This window comes from Lepidothrix coronata, unplaced genomic scaffold, assembly GCF_001604755.1.
Source record: "Lepidothrix coronata isolate B3197 unplaced genomic scaffold, Lepidothrix_coronata-1.0 Scaffold85, whole genome shotgun sequence".
Lineage (NCBI taxonomy): Eukaryota > Metazoa > Chordata > Aves > Passeriformes > Pipridae > Lepidothrix > Lepidothrix coronata.
In genome coordinates this window covers 3,209,888-3,234,355 of record NW_016690265.1, presented here as the reverse complement: position 1 = coordinate 3,234,355, position 24,468 = coordinate 3,209,888, and the positions used below count along the sequence as shown (strand labels likewise).

Below are 24,468 nucleotides of genomic sequence, written 5' to 3'. Positions count from 1 at the left end.
TGCCTCTTGCATTTGTGCCACTCCTCTGCTGTGGAGTGAAGGTGTGGATGGGGCGGGGCTCAACCAGCTGGGGTCAACCCATCACACTCCTCTAGTACCTCTGAAAATAAATAATGCCCAAAGCACAGTTTTGTTCTCAACAGCTAATCAATCATTTGTCTACTCTCATTATCACTCAAGTGAACTCCTTCACTTCACTTCCTTTAAGTTTACAAGAAACCTATAATTTTGCCTACAGGAAAGAACCATGAACCAAGAGTCGGATTCATTATCTGGCAAATTCATAGCTTTTCTTTCATTCTGAGACACTTCCTGCATAGCTCACAGGAAATAAGAGATGGGGGAGATTATGTTTCATTTTTCAAAGCTGTTGGGTCAGCTAATGGCCATCACCATTTGATCACCAAAAATACTACAAGAAGTTGTTCTATCTTTAAGTCACAGTACTGATGGTGGAAACGTGATACAAAGAAGCAAAGTTTGTAGGGAGAGACAGACCAACTAAACCAAGGAAGTAGAGATGATCTCAAAAGGTCTTTGTTTATTTCTTCCCAGCTATATCAGAGGATCCAACAGGAATACTCTCCCTCTGAGCCCTACCTCTCTTGTAACAATATCTCAAAGTTTTTTAGAAGGTGTACTTTCAGTAAATACAAGATCATGACAACTTTATAAATAGTTCTCAGAGAAACAGTAATATCTCCAAAGTCAGTTATATGAAAACTGTGACTTGAAGTTCAAAACCAGTGTTTCTGAAACCAGTCCTTTTAAAGGTGTCTGTGTATTTTATCTGCACACACTGGAACTGGAATATCACAATTATACTAAATATGACTTACTTAAGACTAGCCCCAAAATAAGGCAGTAGATTTGAATATTCCAGATAATATTTATTATTTTGTTTATGTAAGGCCTAATATGATTAAATTTCTCACATTGACTTCTAAGCATTTCAGTCATCAGCAGATAAATGTGTCAGTTAATGGTCATAATGGGTCATTCTGTCAACCAGCTTGAAGTAAAAACTTTGAGATTTTGTCTTAAAATTAAGTAAGGATAAGCAAAGATTGAGTATAATCTTCATTCCATGAATCAAATACTGAATATTCTGCAGCCTTTTTGCCTTTAAGCCATCTACAGCAATGTCACTGTTGTCAGCAGTGGAAAACTCAAATGGCAAAGCAAACTAAGGTGCTATAAGACTTACTCAAAGTCAAGCAGCAAAATCAAGGCAAGAGACACCAGAAATCAGTGTCAATCAGTTCTCAAACTCTCTCCATTTAGATGGTGGCCTCTTTATTTATTCAGTTAAATATATTAGTGGTTTTCATCAGAAACTTTAATGAAAACCATACATCTAGGATTCCCTGTGGTCCTTCTACAGCTTAGGGCAAGAAGATAGTAAAGATTTTACCAAACAGCCACCTACCCTAAAATGTACATTAAGCCAGCAACAATCATAACATATTGCGTAAATATAACATAATTAAATGGAGAAAAGATTTAATTTAGAACTAAGAAGATCTATTCCTGTAGAAACAGGCATATTTCATTGTACCACAAGTGTAAGTTCCAGTGCCACGTGGTAGCTCGTACAAATTCAGCCCTGAAAAAAGCTGCAGTGGCTTTTTTTCAGGAGTTATCACTTTCAAGAAATGTTATTTTTTCTTATGGTTTCCTGATTTACTCTCCTACAATCCATACACATCTGCACATTCACATCTGACTCACTTACTGGGCTAGGGCTGAACAGATACTGGTATGCAGACTCCTCAGAAATACTATTTTCCTTCTCCCATTAATTCTGTTTGACTGCAAAAAGTGTCAAAATGCTTGTCTGCTTCAAGTACAATCTATGATAGAGAACACGCTTACCCTTCCTTATAAAAATATACATTTGAAAAAGAGATGAAGTTTTCAGCAGCTGGTATCCATATGGCATTAATTCTTCAGTCTGCAAAAAACTACATTAATAACTTGAATTTAAAACTCTGCTGAAAACTGCTTTTCCCTGTCCTGCCAGGGCAATTGATGGATTTTTTGCTTTATAGACAGAGTTCCAGTGGAACATTACCTCTTGTCTCTCAACTGAACACTAATCAGAATTTTGGGAAATGTTGTTATTTCTGTAGAAATGGCATGGATGTGAGGGAGAAGAGTGAATGGTGGGGTAAGGACACTTCCACTTTCTTTTTCTAGTTACTTAATTCCTCCCAGCACTTCTTCAACATTCTACTTCTTCTACTTCTGAGAACTATTTCAACATGTAGTGCCAAGGACACTCTAAGAAGTCTTCAGTACTTCTTTTTCTAATTTAGGTAAAGAATTTCTACTCAACTACAATTTCTTTTGAGGTTTCCGATAGTCTTAGGAAATCACCTTTCCCAATCATCCTTTAAAACAAACGTTTAAAATAAAACATATAAATCAGAAATTTCTCTAACCAAACTCTAGTGGTCCATTTGCTCTCTAGGTCAGAAAAGCTAAACATCAGAAACGTGTAAACAGATTTTTTTCTAGTTAGAATGAGTAGTCTGGATGAGAGACACCATGGACACTGCTTTAGGAAGCTTAATTACACAACATTAATATATCAAACAAATCCACAAACAATTTGGTTTGTTTCCAGTCTTGCAAGTGAATGCCTAGCATTTAGTCATGCTTAATAATTTTACTTTTCCCACTCAAATTAGTCATACTTCTTAATTTTATTTTCCCCCCTTCAAATTAGCTTTAAAACTGCCTGGCCTTTGAGGAAAGATGAATAACAGCAACCAGAAAGCTCACAGCACTTTATATTAACCAAAGCAGAAAATCCAATCAATATATATTGAAACCCAAAAAAATCAGTAATATGGATTGTATGTTAAGCATTAGGGGAGTTTTTCCTACAACCCAGAATACGATTTGTCCGCAGCATTTCAAAACATCAGATTTAGGAAAAAAATGTTCTATGACATCTACAAGCCAGCATATCCTGCACTGCTCACCAGGAATAAATAGAGAAAATAATAAATAAATAAATAAATAAATAATGGGCAAACCTCAAAGTTTTATACAGTACAAGCTCATAGAACTTGCCTCTTAGTAGGAGTAGTGGCTATTTAAGCCTGTGAGTATGGAAATGGCCTAAAGCAGTTGGTAACTTATGTCCAACAAAGAGAGGGCTTTGTACATTCCTGTAAATAGAATTACAGCTCAAAAATCAGTGACATCAAGACAGACTTTCCTAAAGGACTGAGTGCACTGCTTGAACTTCTCGGATCAAAAGGCAGCAATAGCAACTGAAATGAATTCCAGTTTGCAAGGTCAGACCCTGTGAATTGGTACTATTGTGCCACGGGCAAACAGAAGAGAAACTGCAAAAAGTAAGAATATCCATGAGAAACTAAAGCAGGGCCTGAAATGGCTGAACACACGGAGGGGATATATAAGTACCTGTGAGCCTGCACAGAAAGGTGAACTGCAGCAAAGATCCAAAGTGCTGAGGAGAAACAAGGCATAACAGAAACCTGTTGACTGGACATACAGACACGAATGGGTCAAGAGACTTGTGAGAGATCCATACAAGCATATATCCAGCTTATCTACCAACATCTATAAGGATGAGACTGAATCACCTTAGGCCATATAAATGTGAAAGCACCAATTCTTAGGGAAAAGCACAAGGACTGCTTTGGAGCTGACCAATGTCATGGTTCTTCATTCCGGTTATTTCAGCCTTACTGTGATGAAGAACATGGGAATCTGGGAATCTGCCCTATGCATCAGAATTGGTATTGACATCCTCCAAAGTTCAAACTGTACCCAAAAAAAAAAAAGTGTGGAAAAACTTACATTAGAAATAAATAAAGCCCAATCTATTTCCCTTAACTACACTAAATATTTTCATGTGTATAAACAGAAAACCATACTAAAAAAGGAATGTTGTGATCCAAGTCAGAGCCTCCATATGAGAGATGGCTGCATACGTAAGTCATAGCAATGAGTTCATCGAGTTTTGGGAATCCTGAAAGCCCTCCAGCTAACCTCTCACTGAGTTTGTCATTCCAGCTGTAGGACATGCAGAACATTGCATCACCAGAACATCTAACAGGATAATATAGGTAAAGGATGTTTAGCCCTTCCCATGTAAGAAGTGTAAACACACCTGCAGCTCGTAATTATTGTTAATCTATGAGTCACAGAAGCATCAACACTCATTGCTCTGCAGGAAAATCAGATTTTTGGACACACGTTGAGCTCTCAGGCAGGCATCTCACGTAGCAGTGAGTGTATCAGATTATTTCATTACATATTATTTTTTTCCCTTTTGCACTGCACAATCAACAGCAAAGGAAATGTGAACTGTTACTGCTTTTTTCAGCCTACAGCAGCCAGAGGATCACTCACTGCTTTGTAATCAGTTCTGCTTAGGTAAAAGAGCTCAAAGACATGTAACACTTCATAAGTGTCATTATGTCATGACTTACTCTCCAGGACAACTAGTGGTGACAAGACCACAGGGTAAACCACAGCTTGATTGGTTGAACATCTGGAGTTCATAAGTAAAAAATATAGTTTCCTACAAATTGAGCAGATGTCACTATTTAGAAAATGACAGACCCCCCCCAATATGTTGCACAGCCTTGTTCCACAGAAAATTACACTTTTAGATATAAAGACTCACAATTTGCACTAATGTTACAGAGATAGAACTACTACATTCAGAGGAATTATTCTTTTCAGCTCTACAAATAACTCATGCTTTAAAATGAGATTTTAAATATATCTACATCTATGCACACCTACCTAATCTAACTACACTGTTCACCATTCTTCCTTCCTGGTTTCCTAAGATCTGCTTCACCTCCTTTTTGTTTCTAGGCAATATCTAAACACTTTCGTTCATATACTGTATGACATGACTCACACATTATAATAAGTTGTGACGTGCATAGAATTACTTATTCAAAACCACTTTGTTAAGATTTCTTTAACAAAATATTAGGTTAAATTTTTCCCACTTAAGTTTAATATCCTGTTACATCCTATATTGAGAAGGAGTTAAAGTGAACTTCACCTTGTATTTCACATTGAGACCAGTAGGGTACAGAAAACAAACTTTTTTTTCTTATATGAAGTCATGCAGAGCATACCTGTTGTTTATGCAGTTATTTGCTGACCAGAATTACCGTACTTAATAAGCCTTCATGATTGTCCAAAAGGGAAAAAAAAAAAGAAAAGCACCCACAAGCCTGCTGTTTATCAGCAAACTGGGCGAACAGCACACGAGAGGCAATCCAGGAAAAGCCAGGTACACTACGAAACATGTCTTAAGATGTGACTCATTCTTTGGCACCAGCTTCTTTTACTGAATTCCCAGGAATTCCTCCGCATTTCAGAACTGACAAAAGGAAACAGTCATCTATGGGCATTCCCGAGGACATATGGGATCAGTTTCTTACTCAAGACTTACGCAGGTCAAATTTCCCTGAAGTCAGTGGTGTTTTCCTCAGGGGACTGCTGGTTTTATCCAAAGCACTATTCATGCCAAGTTTTCAGTACTCGGATGCAAAGCTTGATTTTAATACATTGATACAATGCTACAAATGTAACTGTATTATAAAGGCTTCTGTTTGGTAGCTCACTAAATTCCGTGATGCTCGGTGTAAGGATATCACTGCCCCATCTGCAAGCACGGGATTGCCGAGTTTACTTGTAGTTTGCTATTTGGATTGGCAGGAAACCAAACGTTTCTCCATTTACAGGGCTTCATCATGCGTTTCTACAAAATATTTTGACAGTCAGCAAAAGCAATCTTGCTCCAGATTTTTCACTTAGCTCTGACTGTAAGACAGTAATGAAAATGTAACACTACGGTTTTTTCCCTTTTCCTACTACTGTACATGAAAACTGTAAAGTGCAGGGATTTTAAAGCAGGAACTTTACCTTCTTCACAGCAAAATCAGTGTCTTAAGGTTGTAGAATATAACTCTGAACAAGTAAAAAGTCAAAAATTGTATTCCCTCAAATCCCACACAGTGAAATTAAGGACAATTTCACTGTCCTTAATCATGGATTATTTACATTATTTATTAGATGAAATGGCAGATATGCCAGAGACCTGTACCACAGACAAGTGTTTTAGCCTTTTCTGTCACACAGGATCTTCTATGCACATAAAATTCAGTTATATTTTCAGAAATAGCTAAGCTAATGGACTATTTTGAATCTATTACTTGTAATATTTTGAATAACTTTCTAGCATAATTAAGATGACAAAATAGTGACTTTTCACCTCAAAAAAGCTTAATTGAATCACAGAATAATTCAGGTTGGGAGGAACCTCAGGAGGTCTGTTGCCCTAACTCCCGCTCAAAGCACTTCCAATGTTTGATTACCCTTAAAAGTTTTCCCTGTACTTGATTGCAACTTATCTCATTTGAATCTGCACCCATGGTCTTCATGAAAGGCTGAAATATTCTGTCTTGTATTTCATATGCACCACTACCATGAGACTTTTGCTCCATCACCAGCACAACTGTCTCAACTCTGAAATTCACCAACTTCTCCTTTCTTCACATTCCCATTCCTGTAAATTCTTCCATACAAATTTTTCACTGCTGTATCTTTTTACCCTGACACCTGCTAACACAGGTGGCTAATCTCTATCTCATCAATTAAAGTCTTATCTTTTTGCCCCCTCTACCAGTTGCATGTGGTGATTTTCACTTGCTCTCTGTTGGACAGTTGGGCTTCTTGGTCCAGAAACATCTCCTGTGGTTGTGCTGAACCTTGTGCAATAAGGCTGTGTGCACACACAGAGCTCCATGTTGTACACATTCTTATGCACACGCATACATATGCATACAATTAATATTATTACAAGCAATAACCAAATGTAATCTAGGCTTTGTTTTCATACTAGTTTAAGGCTTTTTCCTGCCATGCTGTTCCACCAGAATAGTAACATGGACATAACTAAACCAATCCAAAATATACTCTCAGTCCAGCTTACTGTACTCCCCGTCCTCCTATGAGAAACACCACACCAGCGTGACCTCTCTAACAGCAACATTATTGATTAACAAGTTCTGTCTCTACGCTGCCAATAAAAAAAGTTATTCCCCGCAGGGACAGCCAGTGGGCACCTGTTTGTTCAGTGTCAGGGAGCTGGTTTTGGTCTCGTCAGCTCATCCTGAGCATATAAACACTGGCTGGCGACATGAATTTTGATGTCTTCGAGGCCTTTCTTAAGAAAGATGCTCCTCCAAATCTGCACAGGCACGCGGCTTTTGAGGAGAGATGTGCTGCTCTGGGTCCGGAGCCACCCCCCTGCCACCGGTGCAGGTACAACACACACAGAGCATTTCCCGGGCGTTTTTTCTCCCGCTGTTGCCTCAGGATCTGGCGGCAGGGCCAGGGTGGGATGCAGGTGCTCCATCCCGGCCGGTCCCGGGAGGCGGAGCGGGGCGAGGGGCCCGGCCCGGGGCCGCCGCCGGCGGGGAAAGTCCCGTCCCGAGCCGGGAATTCCCGCAGCGGCGCCGGGAGGACGCCGCGCTCCGGGGCTTTCGCAAGGCGGAGCCGGCCCCGTCCTCCAGCTCCCCGAGGGACCCTCGCCCCGCCGGGACCCCCCGCTTCCCCTCCGCGGCCCCGCTCCCCGCCCAGCGCCCCTCCTGCCGCCGCCTCCCCTCTTTCCCCCCTCAGCCCGGACTTTCCCCGTCCCCTCGGAGCCTCCCGCTCGCCCCGGGGCTCCTCCCTCGCCCCCGGGTTTCTCCCCCCGCCCCCACTGCCTGTTCTCCCGTTCGGCCCTGCCGGGGTTCCCCGCCTGACGCTGCCCCCGGGGCCGAATCCCGGGCTGGCGGCCGGGGAAAGGGCTCCGTGCCCGCTCGGGGCTCTCCCGGGGGCGGAGCGGCCCCGCCCCGGCCCGGCCGAGCCCTTAAAGGGGAGCGGCCGCGCCTCCTGCGGCGGGGAAGGCGGAAGAGTGGAGAATCTGCTGGCAGGGCCCTGCTCTGCTTCGGGATTTTATGCACCTGTCCGGGTTACTGCTCGCCCTGGAGAAGGAGGAGAAGGGACCTGTCCCGGCCATGTGCTCGGTAAGCGAGGGCGGCAGCACAGACCCCTTCGTAGCCCGCTTCAGGCAGGTGGAGGAGACGCTGGAGAAGCTGCACCGGGAGAACAGGAGCCTGAAGAACAAAGTGCCTCGGTACAACGCGCTCTGCACCCTGTACCACGAGTCCGCGCAGCAGCTGAAGCATCTCCAGCTGCAGCTGGCGGCCAAGGAGGCGACGATCCGGGAGCTGCGGGGCAGCCTGGCCCGGCAGCCGCAGCCCCCGGCGCCGGGAGAGGCGGCGGCGGGCGCGGAGCCGGCCCGCTCGCTGGTGGAGAGCCTGCTGGAGCAGCTGGGACAGGCCCGGGAACAGCTCCGGGACAGCGAGCGGCTCTCGGCGCGGAGGGTGGAAGCGCTGAGCCAGGTAAAGCTTTGGAGCGCAGGGAGGGGCCCCGCGGGAGCGGCGGCGGCATCGCCGCGCGGCTCTCTAGAAAGTGAGGGGTTTAAGCGCAGCAGCGCTGGTGCGGAGCGCAGGATGCGGGGATTCTGCTCCCAGACTGCCCGCTCGGGTGATGGGAACAGCTGGGGGCGCGCAAGGGACGCGCCCGGCGCGGCTCAGGAGCACAGACACACGGGGAGTGTTTGCACCCTCGCCTAGCGATGCTGGTGCCTTTTACAGGACTTGCTCCAAAACAACTCAGCCCTCTGTATCCGACAGTGGCTTCCATTTAGCGTTAAGTTCAAAACCGTAAAATCCTAAAACAAAGACTTAGCGTGGCGTTATAAATCTTCATGCAACTGTTTTCATAAGGAAAAAAAGAAAAACAGTAAAAAAATCCGCCTGAATTTGGAATTCCATATTACTTATAGAAGACTACTTACTGAAAATTATTATCAGATGCAACAGTTTTCTAAGATGATGCCACCAGTTTTTATATTAAAGTGTAGTTTGTTTTTTTTCTTAAAATGCTCTTATGTATTGACATAAAGGCAGCATTTTTAAACTTGGAGAAGTATCATCTGACAAGTTTGGATTGTGAGGAAATAGATAGGGAAATCAGTATCTTTTTTGACAGAAAAAAAGTCTCAAAACTGCATCCCTCCCATCTACCACAAGTGCTGTTTTGGTTACTGTCATTAAGACTTTCCTGTGTCCAGTCTGAAATACTCAAAAGAATTTTAAAGCATTTGTTTCCAGATGAAGCTGCATTAAGTAATTTCCAAACTGAGAAACAGTACTCAAAATGGAAACGAGTATTTTTGTCATAAGCAGTCTCTTGACCTAATGCTTATACAAAACATTTTCCATATATGACACTCACCTAAAATACATTTTAAAAACTTCATGCTTGGAAATTTGTTATAAGAGATGATCTTATTGACACTTCGCAGACAGATGACAAACCCGTGGTATCTGAACATATTTTGAAGGCTGATGCTGTATATCTTTAGCATTTAGCATGGGGCTAAAGAATTTAAATGTCAGTAATAAGAACAAGTGCTATTTCTCTGTGGTAGATGTTAAGATTTATTTCTTGAAAGAATAAAATTTTATGCCCAATCAGAACACTGAAATAACTGACACTGAAAATAATAACTGGGATGATAGAGTCAAGTTTGTAGCTGTCTCATGGTCTGTGCTGGCATCCAGGGCACCCTTGGTTCTGGAGGAGCAGTGCTGCTGAGGTTTCTGTTACCAGCATCTGCTACTTCTTGAGGGTATAGAGCACAAGTTTTTTGACAAAGTCAGGACTGGTGTATTTCAGGTGCATGGAACCACAGGTGGTTTGCCCCAGTCAGCAAGCAAACCTCTTCCTTCTCAAAACACCTGCAGAGGTGTTACCTTAATGCAGTGTGGATGCAGAGTTTCCAAACCAACAAGAACGTGCAGCAACAAGATACAGGGTTGTTTCCTAAGGGTGTGTCAGACCCCCTCACCTACCTTGGAGAGTCAGCTATGGCCAAACTAGAGCCACTGCTGCCCCACAGATTTTGTTTGCTTGTCCTTACCTTACTGTTCCCACCCTTTCTTAGGTGGGAAAAGTTGCCCTGTGTGCTACCTCTGCTTTATCCTTGTGACAGCACCAGGCAGTGAATGCACTGCATTGGGTTTTGATAAGATGACTTTACAGTTCCACTTTTTTTTTTTTTTTGAGGAAAATCTCTACTATCTGGTAATTTAGAGTGCAGGACCTGTAAGCGTTTCTCAGTCTCCATAGTTACTCCTTTTAAAAGTTTACTCCTTTTAAAATACATTGTTTCTTGTAAGTTCCATCTTCAATTTGTTGCTAAATTCATAAATATTTCCTGAATTTTGCTGCTTGTTCCTCCATTCTACAGACTAGAAAGTACTTGTATAGTTGCCCAAGAAGATTTTGACTGTGTGATCTGTCAGTTCCAAGGTCCTGTAATTATATAGAGATGAACTGGATTTTTTTTTAGTTTTTAGGTACTTTGCAGTGAGTATAGGAGCAATATGGAATAACTGCAACAGGGAATTCAGTCTTAGACATATTTTGGCTTTTGAGTTTACTTTGCTTTTAAGTAACTTCCCCTCCCCCTTCTGTTTAGGAAGTACAGAAGTTGCATCAGCAGCTAGAGGAGAAAAATGGAGAGATACAGCAGATGATAAATCAACCTCCATATGAAAAGGAGAGAGAAATCTTACGACTGCAGAAGACCTTGGCAGAGAAGGAGAAGGCTCAAGCCACCAGTGATGTTTTGTGCCGTTCACTCACCGATGAAACTCACCAACTTCAACGCAAATTAGCCTCCACAGCAGAAATGTGTCAACATCTGGCAAAGTGTCTAGAAGAGAAGCAAAGAAAAGAGAAGAGGAATTCAGATGACCAGATACCTACTGAAAGATCTAATCAGGTATTCTTATAGCTACTACTAAGTGTCTTTAAAGTCTTATTAGCTTCTACGGTGTTAATTACAATATGATAGTTGTAACTGAGGAACGGCGAGGTACATCCCTTTGAACAATTTCATGTAGGGTGTAAAGACTACCCTGGCAAGCTCTAAATAATTCCAAGTACCAAAAGTTTAGGACGGAAGCAGCTATCACTTTAACTTTGGCTATTTCATCTCATCATTGGATGCTTTTTTTGGGGAGGAGAAGAACTTGAGAGGTTCCTTTGACCTCAGCAATTCCACAACTACAATTCTTCTCTCCATATATAGGAGACAGTACCTTTCTTATACCACCCTGTGCTTCTGTGCAGCACTAGATGGTGCTGTGTTTTTGAAGGGGATCTCTCCTGATTGCCTATTTAAGTATCAAAATCACAAAACAAAATAGAGATATTTCAAAGTAGTATTTATATTAAGAACTCTAGAGCACGTGGTTTTCTCAGATCAGGATTTGGCTTTGCACATGTAGTACAGACCTACAGAAAGTTGGTTAGGGAAGAATGAGTCAAGGTGTCTTACCTTTTTTTGGTTTTTTTTGGCTCTGGGATTCCCCCTGGCATCCCACTGCAAGGCCAAGTTTCTCTTCAGGAGAGATGTTTAGAAAAAACGCTTCACAATAGGACGGTGGCAGAAACACTACTGTGGAGAACCAACACCTGGATTTTGGTGTACTTTGCTAATGGCTCTCTGGCTTTGCCACATCATCACCTCAGCTGAAGCTTTTCAGTGTAGGGTAGAGGCAGATCCCGTTGTTCTGTTGCTGCAGAAGTCCTGATGGCTTAGAGTCTTTAGGTAATTCATTATAACACCACAAGGAAATAACATTAGCAGTGCTGCCTCAAATAACTGGTCAGAGTATTAAGTAGGGTGCTACAGCCAGTTCTCACAGAAAAGAATAATTCTGTCTCATGCTCTTTCTCCTATGTGTTGGTACTGCTTTTTTCACATGACCACTTATCTGTGCTGACGTGCTCATGCCTACTCTGTAAAACTTCCCAGCAGTGTTTCCAAAGAAAACTTACTCATGTTAAAGTTACCTGTAAGAAATACTTAGAGGTTGAGTAGATACAAGAAAAAAGGACTTTGTAAAGGACTCGAAACATTTGGTATTTTTGAGGAAAATTTACACGTATTTTACATGTAATTGATAGACAGGAAACTTGATTGACTTTGATATATGTAATAAGTAGCTAACCTTGTACAGTGGGGACTTCCCTGTTGAAGAGGAGAAATTTCAGATGCCACTACTAGCTGATTCTAGGGAATTTTGCACAAAAGTGTTCTATATTACTCATGTACACCGGGGTTTTTTTAAGCAGATGTCACAACTATAAAGAAGAGGTATCATTTTAGTCAATTATTTAGCAAGCAGGGTTTTTTCCCCTCAGTAATTTCTTCCTAGTACTGGCCAAAACTGACAGTAATAACAAAGCAAGATGAAGGCATATCTCTGCCTTTGTCATGCATTCTGCCCCTCCAGACAAGTGGTTTTCCAAGGAGTTTTTGTAACCTGCTAAGCTCTGTTGTCACCAGGTCTATTTAAAAGCAGTACCAAGGTGGTAAAAACCTTAGTACAGTTTTCCTTTACTTATTAATAATAAAAGCTGTAGGCTATACTATTAATATTTAGAAACACACTATATAGAAATAAATAGATCATTATTTCATTGATAGCAAATAGTTTTAGAGGAATTTAAAGAAAAAGGTTACTTCCAGTTTAACAGCATAGCCAAATAGCATCTGGGATTTTTATGTCAAGTAACATTTACCTTATCTGCAAATTACAGGTTTTAGACAATGAAACTTCACTTCAAGCTCTTATCTGCAACCTACAAGATGAAAACAGGATGTTAAAACAAAAAGTGGCTCACGTGAGTACTTTCATTTTGTTTAAGAGTTGATCAATTATTTGGAATTACAGTAAACTTGGGACAAGGCCTGGTTAATCTAATTAAATGTAAGGCAATTCTTCTTAGTCCTTTCAACATAGTTTTTGTTCCCTTAGCCAAGAACAGCTTCTTACATTATTTTTAACGTATTGGGTTTTCGTTGTTAAAAATACAGTGCAGAAGATTTTCGTGTTCCTTCCACGCATCAGTATTGCGCTCTAGGAGAACAGCACTAGGACTAGGGTGACCACCAACCCCTTCCATTCCACATTATTTAATACTGTCCCTTTGGACTGGGAGAGGGGAAAGGCTGCCTGTGAAGAGTCTGCCTTACAACGTGGTAACTCCTGCTCTCCTGCACAGTGGTTTATCCACACTCAGTGGTCGGGTCAGCATGTTAGATTATCTTTCAGAGAATTCTGGTCCTGCACATAAAGACAGTTTGTGAAAGCTTGGAAGTTTTTGTCTTCCTGTTCTTCATGTCTCTCCTGGTTAAACTTTCAGGTGGAAGATCTGAATGCAAAATGGCAGAAATACGATGCGAGTAGGGATGAGTATGTGAAGCGACTCCACGTGCAGCTGAAAGAGATGAAGACACAACTGGAGCAGCAGCACGGCCTGACTTCAGCACAAACTAATTCTGACCTGATGCACAAGGAGATATTCCGGCTAAACAAGCTACTGGAAGAAAAAATGAATGAATGCATAAAAACAAAGAGAGAACTAGAAGACATGAAGAAGGCTAGTGAAGGAGATAACGAGCGCATACAAATGCTGGAGCAACAGGTCATTAAATTTCTTTTTCCTAGAAGTAGGAATTCCTAGTTTCTTCCTAGACCACTGAAGTTCAAGGGGAAAAAATGAATTTATTTTCTGGACATTTGCCAGACATTTGCCAGACATTTGTCTTTCCACATTTGGCTATACAGACACTTAACAACACAGATTTAAAGGAAACTTGCTACTTAAAACAACTGCATGTGGTTCTGCTGGCCTTAATACAAAATATGAAAGACTGTAAAAGAAATACAAGTACCTGTGAAGTACAGATATGATAGAGAAGATAATGCAGAGATTCTGGGAATAAGTAACAAAGGAATCACAGCCTCAGCTTTTCAGTCTCATCCACAAATGCTCTAACTTAACAAATATTAACATAATAATTCTTTTTCAGGTCCTCGTTTATAAAGACGATTTCACATCTGAGAGATCAGACAGAGAACGAGCACAGAGCAAAATACAAGAACTTCAGGCAGAAGTTGCATGTTTGCAACACCAGCTAGCAAGAAGACAGGTAAGAAAGCAGCATGCTACTTTTTCAACTAAAGCATGTCAACAGTATTCTAGACTAAAATATACTTTTAAATACATTTTTAATAAAATCTTAGTACTTCTAAAACCATTTCAGCTCAGTGCAGCTGTCAAAAACTTACATTATTTCATAGTCAGTTCTAGTAGATGCTTCCCAGTACAGATGTAATATCCCTTTCCAGTCTATTTTCCTTCCTATTTTTGGATCAACATAGTAAGGGTGAATTCTTGGAATGAAGACAGCTGTGACTTTTGTAACAGTGGCATTTTTAAAGTAGCATGCTGGCTGTGTTCTGATATTTCTACAAACCTTCTTTATAACTATATTAAGAACACTGCAAAACCTGATTAGTAATTTATTTACAAATATCTGATAAATACTTGAGCAGTGTTTCAGATAAAGGTGATAAAACATCACCTGTTAAAGAATATCTTTTTACTGCATCGTTTTCAAGAGCTCTTCTTTCTCTTTCTAGGACTCAAGAGACACAAGTAGTCATTTCAGAGTTCACGCTGGTAAACAAAATCATCTGTACCTACAGACGAATGTGGAACATCTACAGGGCAACAGCCCAGGCCAAACAGGCACGAGAAGAACACCTTCACAGTCTGAACAAGCTTCTCCTCCTGCGGACAATGGAAACTCGGGATCCGAAGGCAGGGCACAGGGTGAACTCAGATGCCCTCATTGCATGAGGTTTTTCAGGGATGAACTCAGCGATGAATTCCTCAAGCACGTTGCTGAATGTTGTCAGTGACCGCGGGATATGAGGGGGTGTAAGTCAATCACTACTTTATAGACATAAAACTTGGCTCTATACATATCTCCTACAGTCCTAAACAAGAGTAATTCAAATGGAGAGCTCTTGGGAATTAGGAGAATGAACAATATCTACCTCTTGCTTAATTTCACCTTCTCTTGGACTGTATGAAAGGCCTCAAGAGAAAGCAAAGTGTTTTTCTGAAAAATTATTTTTGACAGCTACAAAGAAGAAGGCAAGCATAATGCAAATTCTACTACAACTAAACTGAAACCTACGGTGGTAGTTCAGCTTCAGAGTGCAGCTTGACTTGTATTTGGGTCTAATTCTCTACCGCAGTCTGACAGCTTGTGAAAAAAGTTACTGAACTTGAAATTTTCCTCTTCTTCCAAAAATGCAGGCTGAAGAACAGGGAGGAACATTTTGACAAAAGATAGGAAAAATCTTACTGTGCTTTATCTGGATTAAAAGCGAAAGTATTTTCTGGTCTATTGATGCTGAACTTTCAGACGTATCATCTGAAAATCCTTGTGTTTAACTGAAATCAGAAGAGATAAAAAAAACCATAAAAGGGCTGGTTATTGACTAAACTAGCCTGTCTTTTTGCACAGAGACAAGGTACAGGGATATTTATATTTTCTGTGCCATAAGTAACTATTTTACAGATTTGTAAATGTGTATTTGTGTAATTATTGATTATATTCCTATTTTACCTAAGGATTATTTTTATAATAAAAGTGATCGTGCAGTTGCTTTACTACATTAGTAAGGGGGTTGAAAATCTCCCTTTCAGTGTAAGTATTTAAATGTGAAATAGTCCCAGTGGCTATACTAAGGGCTAATTAAAGGTCACTGCTTCAGATATGACTTATTTCATTACTTCAGTGATAACCAGCTTCTCAGACTATTTTCAAATATGTTGAAAAAAAATCACCTCTGAGCAGAAGAATGACCTTTCAGAGGCAAAGGAACATGTTTAATGCCCTACCTTGCCACACATCTATGACTATGCCAACGCTGCCTTAAATTTCTTCTTGTCTGCACTGGAGAGAACTTCAGCAAATAGCAGGGGACTGCTTTGAGAAGAAGTATCTGAAATTAAAGTTTACAGACATAAGAGCGCCACAGTTTTTCCCAGCCTTGGCTCCAGGTGTTTCTCACTGTGCAAGAGTTGGGGTTAAGGATGGGATACAAAGTAAAGGCCTGCTGCAACCATGGCACTTCATAATTAAAGAAAACAGTCCTGTCTTCTGCTTTGCTTTGTTCCCTGTTCTACACTTTAGGAGCATTGTGGGTATTTTTCTGGATATTTCCTTTTCAGGATCCAGTTGCAGCCCTAAAGGAAGACAGTGGTTTATGCCACTGTTGCCTTAGGTGGGATAATACCAAAAAAGATGGCTGGGCCATTGCACTTGCATGCTGCATGCAATGGTTATTATTAATCTAATCTACAACTGCTTGCAAATCTGTAATTGATTACTAGCCTGTTTTAACCAACACATGTACAAACATGCAGAAATTTTTATTTTTTTCCTTTTTTTAGTGACCATTTTTACATTGCCTTTTAAGGTCCTAAGAGATCAGATGCAGCCCACAGAATATAAGCTGAGAAACATGGTTAAACTTCCTGTGGCATAAACTAATCTTACTTTTTCTGACTGGTCTCATTAAACAAGCCTGGTTTACAGCTTCAGTATACATCAATATGATATTGCCAGTGATTGATACAGCAGAATAGGGACTTGATTTTTTTATTGATTCACCCCATAAGGCAGTTAAAAAACAAAATCAACAGTAAAGCAAGTTAAATCTTGGCAGTGTCTGTTTTTAATTGCAGAGATGATGACTGCTTTAATATACATCAGAAGCTCAAGTCTCCTATAGGTTTCCACTCATGTTAATCCCTGTGGGTAGTTGGACAGACTGACCTACAACTATTAGAAATAGATGCAAGAATTAGAGACAAGAATCTGCAGTACAAAGAAAATAATAGTACATATTTTTTTGGATTTAAGTTCTGTGAATTAGTCCCCAGTCAAAGCAGAGGTTATTTTCATACTAATCCTGGGAAGGGAGGGCACTTCAGTGCTGGGAAACTGGATATACCAACAGCAAGGACAACACTGGACCAACAAACACAAACAAGTGAAGTTATAGATCAAGCACAGATTACAGCTACCACCTAAAGCAATAAATGCTGCAATAAATGACAACTGGAATTTGAGTACCTGGGGCAAAAATCTAGGACAGATCTGTTGGTTTTCTGTACAAAATTACCTCCCTTCAGAGCTGTTTTACTTTATAATTTTCTACTGAGGGTTTTTTTTCCTTTCTGGCTGGTAAAAAGCCTTAACTATTTCTTTCTTGTTTTGGCTTAACCAAGAAAACAGTTACACTGTGAAGAACTACCCATGTCTAACATGCAAATGTTTGCTTCAGATGATAGGGCATAAACTATTGCTCCTAAGAAAAGTTGTCTGTTATGCAGTGCTTTGACTTTTATGCCAAATTGCCTGGTAGATCTCTTGAAGAAACACTAGAAAGTCTTTACTTGCCCCCTCCTCACCAGGCAAAGCACACACACCAAGGCATCCCCAGCAACTGCCACCATGAGCTACATTCACAAATCACATTCCTCAACTTTCACACTAGAATGCATAAAACCTGTCAGCTCCACTGCCCTAACACTGAAATGAAAGCAGCCATGAGTTTCCAGCATTTTTGAACCCTTTAAATTAAGGAAAGCTCCTTCTGGCCTCACACTGGTATTCTCTGCCTGTTGGACGGTCACCCAAGTAGTGTGTCTTTCTTGGTCAAATGGTAAGAACAACCCAACTTCTTTCCTAAAAGAAAGCAGTAAAGGCACAGTGAGTAAGAAAGTAACTGCATACAGTGAAAGGAACTTCAGCAGCATAAACTTTGTGAACTTTCATTATCCATTTTTACTACACTGGTTCACAGAAACACATCATCTGTAAAACTGCAGAGACACGTCCTCACACAAGAGACTTCTGAAATCATACAGAAAAGCTGTATGACCAAATGGGACTCGGTTCTTTATTTGCTGTATCAGTAACAGAAGGCATCCAAGAGCAATGAGCCCTGTTTTCAGGGAAAGTTAATGCCCACTTAGGCTTCCATAAATCTCTCATTCAGGTGACCAGTGCCTGTACTGCCGAGGCATGCCAGTGCTAGAAAACTGACAGAGGTCCAGGACTGCAAGGCCAGGGAGGCTGAGAGCAGGCAAGATAACTGTCTCTTCTGGGACCTGTAGGAATATGTCTTAGCATATTAAGAGCTGCCAAGATGGCTTTGTCCAATTACCTTCATGATTAGTCCATCCCTTCCCCTAAAATTTCTCCTTCAGTAAATGACCTTCTCTCAGTTTTGCTCTAGAAATCAACTTGAGTTGAGGCCCAGGGCAACTCAGAGCTCCTGAGCAGCTGTCTCACCTCACCAGCAATGAGGTTTTCAGACTGCATAACCTCCAGTTGCTGGTCCTCATTTCTCATGTACCTAATTAGAATGTATTTTGCTCGGGATTTTAAAGTAAATGCTGTTTACTAATAACCATGCTGGTTGTCATGCAGAAGTAGGCCCGTAGCACACAATCACGACAGCAGCTGTAGGCAACACTGACTCACTTAGAAAACTTAACTTAGAAAACACAACCACAAAAAGCCTCAGATGTTGGTATCTACCCCAAAAGCCCAAGGGAGAAAAGATCAACAATAGTGCTGTATCCTGCAGCACGGGCAGCACCGAGCCTAAAAAGCTTCTCAAATAACCTGCAACTTCTAAGGCAATGTCTGCTTCCCCCTCCAATGATTTAGGACATCACATCTTTTAAAACAAGCTTTAAATGATGCCTAAAGATTAAGTGCTCACTAATAATAAAACTGACTACAAGAATAAAATTTATTCAAGAAGCAGATACCTATGCTCTATGATTTTTTTAAAACTTCCATTTCCTGTGGCTTTGCTGCATGTGTATATATAGAAAGCAAGGGAAATTCCAAACAAGATGCCACACCATTATACTCAGAACAGCAGTGCTTCTCATTCTAAAAAAGGGAAGTCTCAAATGCTTTTTCTACAAAATCTATGTGAATTCAAAGTATGCTGTAGTAATATTTCATAGTACCATGCTCCAGTAGCTATCAGCTGGGGGGAGGGGGCATTTCAGCTTAAAACCTAAAGCACAAGAAATACTTCTGAAGCACCAGGTCAGCCCAGCAGGACCTCAGCAGAGGAATGGGGTATCAGGTTAAGCACTCCTGCCTTCTCACCTGATGCCTCAAATCCCTTGCTAAGGACAAAGCACAGCCCACCACCCTCACTGAAGTGTTCCCTGCCACAGGCTGTCCTAGCTAGGGGTTCAGGGCTCCAGCAAGGTCAAATGGGGATTTAGAAGGTGCTGCAGTAACTGCTTACTGAGGGGCTTCCTGAAAGGCACCAACCATCCCCAGTGGCAGAGCACTTGTGTCTCCATTCCCACTGCTGCTCAGTGTGTTCTTCCCGTTTCTCATTAGTACATCCACTTTTTCCTCCTCTTTTTACACTTGCTGGCATCACAGTATGTGATGGATGTACGGTGTCCATAGCGGCCAACAGCCTCCCTCAGGAGCTTGAGGTATTTCCATGGCACATGGAGCTCTGGTGTGGACAGCACTGAACCAGATGGTGGGTTACAAGACAGCTTATTTAAAATGGGTTTTTTTGGTGCCTTCTAGAAGTTGTGCTTAACCACACTCGTTGCCTCACCACCTTTCCCCGGGCCAGCTCTCCAGCACATCTTTTGGAGACCTGGCTGATTGCTGGGCTGAGCACCCGTGAGCAGGGCAGGTGCCTGCTCGTGCTGACCCCCACCTCCTTGGTGTCACAGCAACTCACCTTGTCTGAGGCTTTCACCCTCTAATTTCTAAAGGAGTGGGAGGGAGGAAAGAGCAGTGGGACCTTCCTCCCCCATCCTGCACTCACCAAATCTCTTTGTCAAATCTGTCTTCATACAAAAAGCATTTGATGTGTTTTTTAAATCATAGGTAGGCACCTTAGTTACATACAAATATTACAGGCCGTTTATACACAAGGGATGTGTTACCAGGCAGCCTGGCATGTGCCCACCAGCTCTTTGGCCAGCACTGGCACACTGCTGAGCTGTTCAGTTTCATGCAGCCAGACTTCCTCCAGCCACGTCCCAAACCTCCCCTGCACAGCCCAAAATGTCACAGTTGAATGAAACAATGGGTTTCTCAGCTCCATGTCCTTCTCCACAGCAGTCTGGACTTGGGTGATACCTGGGGTTACCTCCTCTGCCAAGATGAGAGCCTACACCATGGGAACAGTGCCTTGATGGCACAAGATGACAGCCTGTCCTCTCCCTCCAATCCCTCTCTCTGGGCTGTGCCAGCTGTAGTTTCAACGAGCCAGCCACCTGCTGTGCCCTGAGCTGGGAGGAGAGCCACAGGCACACGGACCAGCTCTGGGAGCAGCCCCACTGTGATAAAGCCCTCGTTTTTTCCTGCCCAATGCAAAGCAGGAAGCAGGTCTCAGACCATGCTACAACAAGGCAGGGTCTCTATCTCTCTGGGGACGCACAAGTGGGGAGGTGAGAGACACTCAGATCTCCTTTGACTAAGCAATCCCAGCTCACACAAGAGGGAAAAGGAGCAAAGAAAGGAGCTCACCCACAGAAGAATCAGTCCTCATTCTGAGCATCACCACCACCATCTCAGGGAAGTTCAGGCATGCACAGAGGCATGCAAAGGTCCGCAGACATTTGAGAAAAAAATATCACCTACCAAGAGAAAGGGGGACCTGGTGGGATGTGAAGTGCTTCATGACCCGCAGGTGAGCACAGTCTAATAGAGCATCCTACTCCTCCTTCCCACCACCCAAACTTGCCCTCAGCAATGCAGATCTAATTTAGTGGCTCTCAGCTCCTCTGCTGACCTCAGCACTGAGCACCTGCTCCACTTCCTGCAAGGCCTGTTCTTACCTCCCCAGGAGGAAGGACAGCTTTCCCAAGTGTCATCCCCAAAGACAGCTAGCAGATGGGAACCAGACACCTCTGGAGGAAAAGGGATCTTCCTTTGATCCTGGCCTCTGCCCTCCACCAAAACCAGTCCAAATTTGAGCCCTAAACCGGGTTGATTCTTACCAGCAGATACGCCTGTCCCCCATGAGACAAACATACTACATTTTAGGAAATTGGCCCTTGAGCACTGACTCTGGCCAGAGCCACTGAGCAAGGCCCAAAACAGACCTGTTGTAGTGTCCTGAGAAAACAAAACCTAGAGCAGTTCCCATCCTTAGGGGTATCCAAGACTCATTCAAGCACTTGGCAAGAGTCCACCCCTGCCCCTCACATATCACAATGGGACAAAGCAAAGAGCCAGAAGAGCAACAGCAGCACAGAGGTGTGAGTGGGGCAGAAGTCCACCAGGAGCTTGCATCTTCCAAAGGCCTCCTTACTCTCAACAGGGCAGGACCCCTAAACCACACCGTGTTTCCCTGGCAGTTTAGTGATGCACTGAAACAGCACCTGTTACACATGTCTGGTGGGCACAAGAGAGGATGTGTTCTTAAGGAAGGCAACTTTCCCCCTGTTTGGGTATCTCAGTGCAGGCCCATCTGGGCACAGAAGTGGGGAAGGTCTCCACTGCAGGGACAGCTCTCCAGAAATACATGACCCCTACTAAGAGGCCAGCAAACCTTCACTTGGGAGGGACAAACTGTCCCTGTAGTTAGGATTGAACAGATGTCAACTGTGAATGTGCATAAAATGATTCTTAGAATGAGGGACACGTCCCCTGTCATACTCTGGAGCAGAGAAGTGACGGAAGTCTGTCTGTCTGTGCTTTGCTGCTGCACAACCCAGATGAGGGGCATCACACCCAATGCAACTGCCTGGAGAGAGCATGAGGTCTAAATGTTGTTAAAACTTGCATCTATCCATGGCAGGAGTGGAAAGCTATAAAAGCCTTTTTATTTACTGCAGTTAAAAAATTCATTGAGGTCCACAGTGACCTATTCTAATTGCTCTTAAAACAAGTCTCCTGGTTACCAGTCAGTATTTATTTGTCTGGGATGCTCTCTGATGGGTGAGCATGTTGAGAGGGGAAGACATGAGAGTGTCCAGAGCACGTGAAGGTCCTCCAATTCTACAGAACAGTGCCTACAACCTGCAGGAAGAGCAGGTGAAATCCAAACTAACCTCATCACTACTGAGCCATGTCCTGGGAGCAGCTTTTAAACAGGAAGCTGAAGCTCATGGTTCCAGTTATTGCAAGGTCAGACCTAAAATTAGTGATGTAAAGTAACCCTCTGATGAGAAGTGGAAGGAATACACATGAAGGTACATGGCATCACCAGAGACTGAACAAGGAATGGGGGGGTTTGCAGAGAATCTCAAACTTGGGTGTTCCTGGCAATAGGCATGCATGTGCAGGTACACCTACTTCTTGTGCTGAGAAGGGATTTCAGCCTTTATTAGAGGGTGAAAGATGCAAAATAAGCTCCGACTCAGAGTTGGCACCTCTTGTTTTTCAATAAAGCAGAATTTTGACAACATCTTCATGACAATAAAATAGCTTTAAAACACAAGTAATCTCTTTTAATAAGACTGAGGAGGCCAGGCCCTCTCTCTTTCCTGAGCATTTCACTTAGTGATCATCAGAGCCCACTTTTGTCCTATTCCAATCCCAGTCAGACACAAAAATAGTTTTTGGGGTGTTCACCATCAGTTCACTGTCACCTAGAGCTCCTGACACCAGCTACCCCAGATGAGAGCCTCTAAACACCAAGCTTGTCCCCACAAGCACCAGCAGCAATTGCCTTTCTTACTTCTTCAAGTACCCTTTGTATTATAGAGATGAGTGGTCACCAAAAGGCATTTCAACTCCAGTGGTCACACCATCACTTTCCTCTGTGGCACCTGGAAGGTTTCACACCTTTTCAGGGCCAGTCTTGTTGCAAGAGAGATATTCCAAAATAAACAGGGCACAGGTGGTGCCCTGGTGGTTTGCTTGGCCCAACGGGGGGGGGGGGGGGGTGTCTCTGGAATTTGAGAGAAACACCAAGGTAAAGATGTAGACTAGACCAGGGCGTTTTAGAGACTAAAGTCTGTGGCCAAGACTAGGACCCAGCGTGGGGTGCAGGCAGGCTTTCCCCTCCTACACAAGATCTATCCTTTGATAACCAGGTATAGAATCCCCTAAACACTCTGCATGGTGATAGCTCCTAGGGACAGTGGAAAAAATTGATGAGCACAACCACCTTGTCACTGCCACCCAAAGAAATAGGTGAAAACTTACTCCGTGAACTGTTTTGAGGCTTTGTTTTGTTGCACCTACACACACCAGTTGCATGGCCCCACACCCCCTCCTTCAAAATGTCACAGTCTTCAACTCTAACAACAACCACTGAGGGGGAAATATAGTGTGTGCTGGCCAGGGTAACTCCTATGCTGTGGGGACAGCACTGGTCTGGCCTTTCCCCTCCACTCAGGGTTTGTGCCCACCTTGTTGTGAGTTTCCTCCTGGTGGCATCTCCTTTGACAGACAGTGGGCAAATACGAATTTTTACCTCTGTGGTTTCCAGGTGACTCTCTCAGGGAAAGTTTACTGGAGCTTTAGTCTTCCTGAAATGGCAGCAAGACTGAATAACCACTTCCTCTTAGCACAGCCAAGGAACCTCAACTGTGCAGTTGTTGCAATACAGTGTGAGGACACTCTCCCTCCTGCCTCTGCCGTACTCCCTTGCGTGCATTAATATCACTTGTTACACACACTGGGCAGTAACAAGGTTGGGAAATACCTGAGCAGCAAAAGCCACTCTGACAGCCTCGAAAGGGAGGCCAATGCTACCTTTCACTCTTCCCTGCAGTCAGCTTGTGCCTTTTTGCTCCCAGCAGCTGTAAACAAACTATATGTGGCAGTCACCAAAATCTACACCTGCACCTCTTTTATAGTCCGGACAACTGAAGCATTTTGAGCCAAGCCCCAGAAGGATGGCTGTACTACATGTACTTGCAAGCTCTTCTGTTTTGCTGCAATAATGCAAAAACTAATAGTGATAACAGACAGCAACTTGCAACAGGATGTTCACAAAACTCATCTCTTAGGTTGCTTCTGTAACCAGAGGGGCACAGAATGTCCCCATCATCCACAGAAATGGCCCCCAATGTCTATAATAAGAATCTGGGCTTGTGCACCTCTTCAGCAGTTTTTCTGAGCTCAGTATTTGAGCAGCTTGTCTACAAGCTGGGGTTAGTGTTGCCATAAGGCTTAATATTAAAACGGCTCATGTTTGACTGGACTTCAGAAGTCAAATTCCAGTCTCCTCTATGCAGCTTTCCACTGAAGCAAGGCAGATGGCTGTGACTTATTTAAGCACTGTGCTTCTTGGCACTGTACACAACACACAGGGGCAACCCTCAAGTGTTTCTGGAGATGGTGCTAACAGAGACCAGAAAAAGCTTTGTGCAAATAATGCAACTGTTTTGACCCCATTCCAATGAGACAACCCTGTGATTTCATGTGGAAAGCCCCAGGCGGGG

General features: G+C 42.7%; 1 protein-coding gene across 1 annotated transcript; it reads left to right on the top strand.

Annotated features, from left to right (window-relative positions):
• The first annotated feature begins 7,964 nt into the window (after positions 1 to 7,964).
• On the top strand, positions 7,965 to 18,925 carry TNIP2 (TNFAIP3 interacting protein 2). The gene is given in 7 exon segments (XM_017820822.1): positions 7,965 to 8,456; positions 10,604 to 10,909; positions 12,736 to 12,819; positions 13,342 to 13,623; positions 14,012 to 14,131; positions 14,625 to 14,720; positions 14,722 to 18,925. Coding segments are annotated over 7 exon segments (1,458 nt in total). The 5' UTR covers positions 7,965 to 8,009; the 3' UTR covers positions 14,845 to 18,925.
• The last annotated feature ends 5,543 nt before the right edge of the window (positions 18,926 to 24,468 follow it).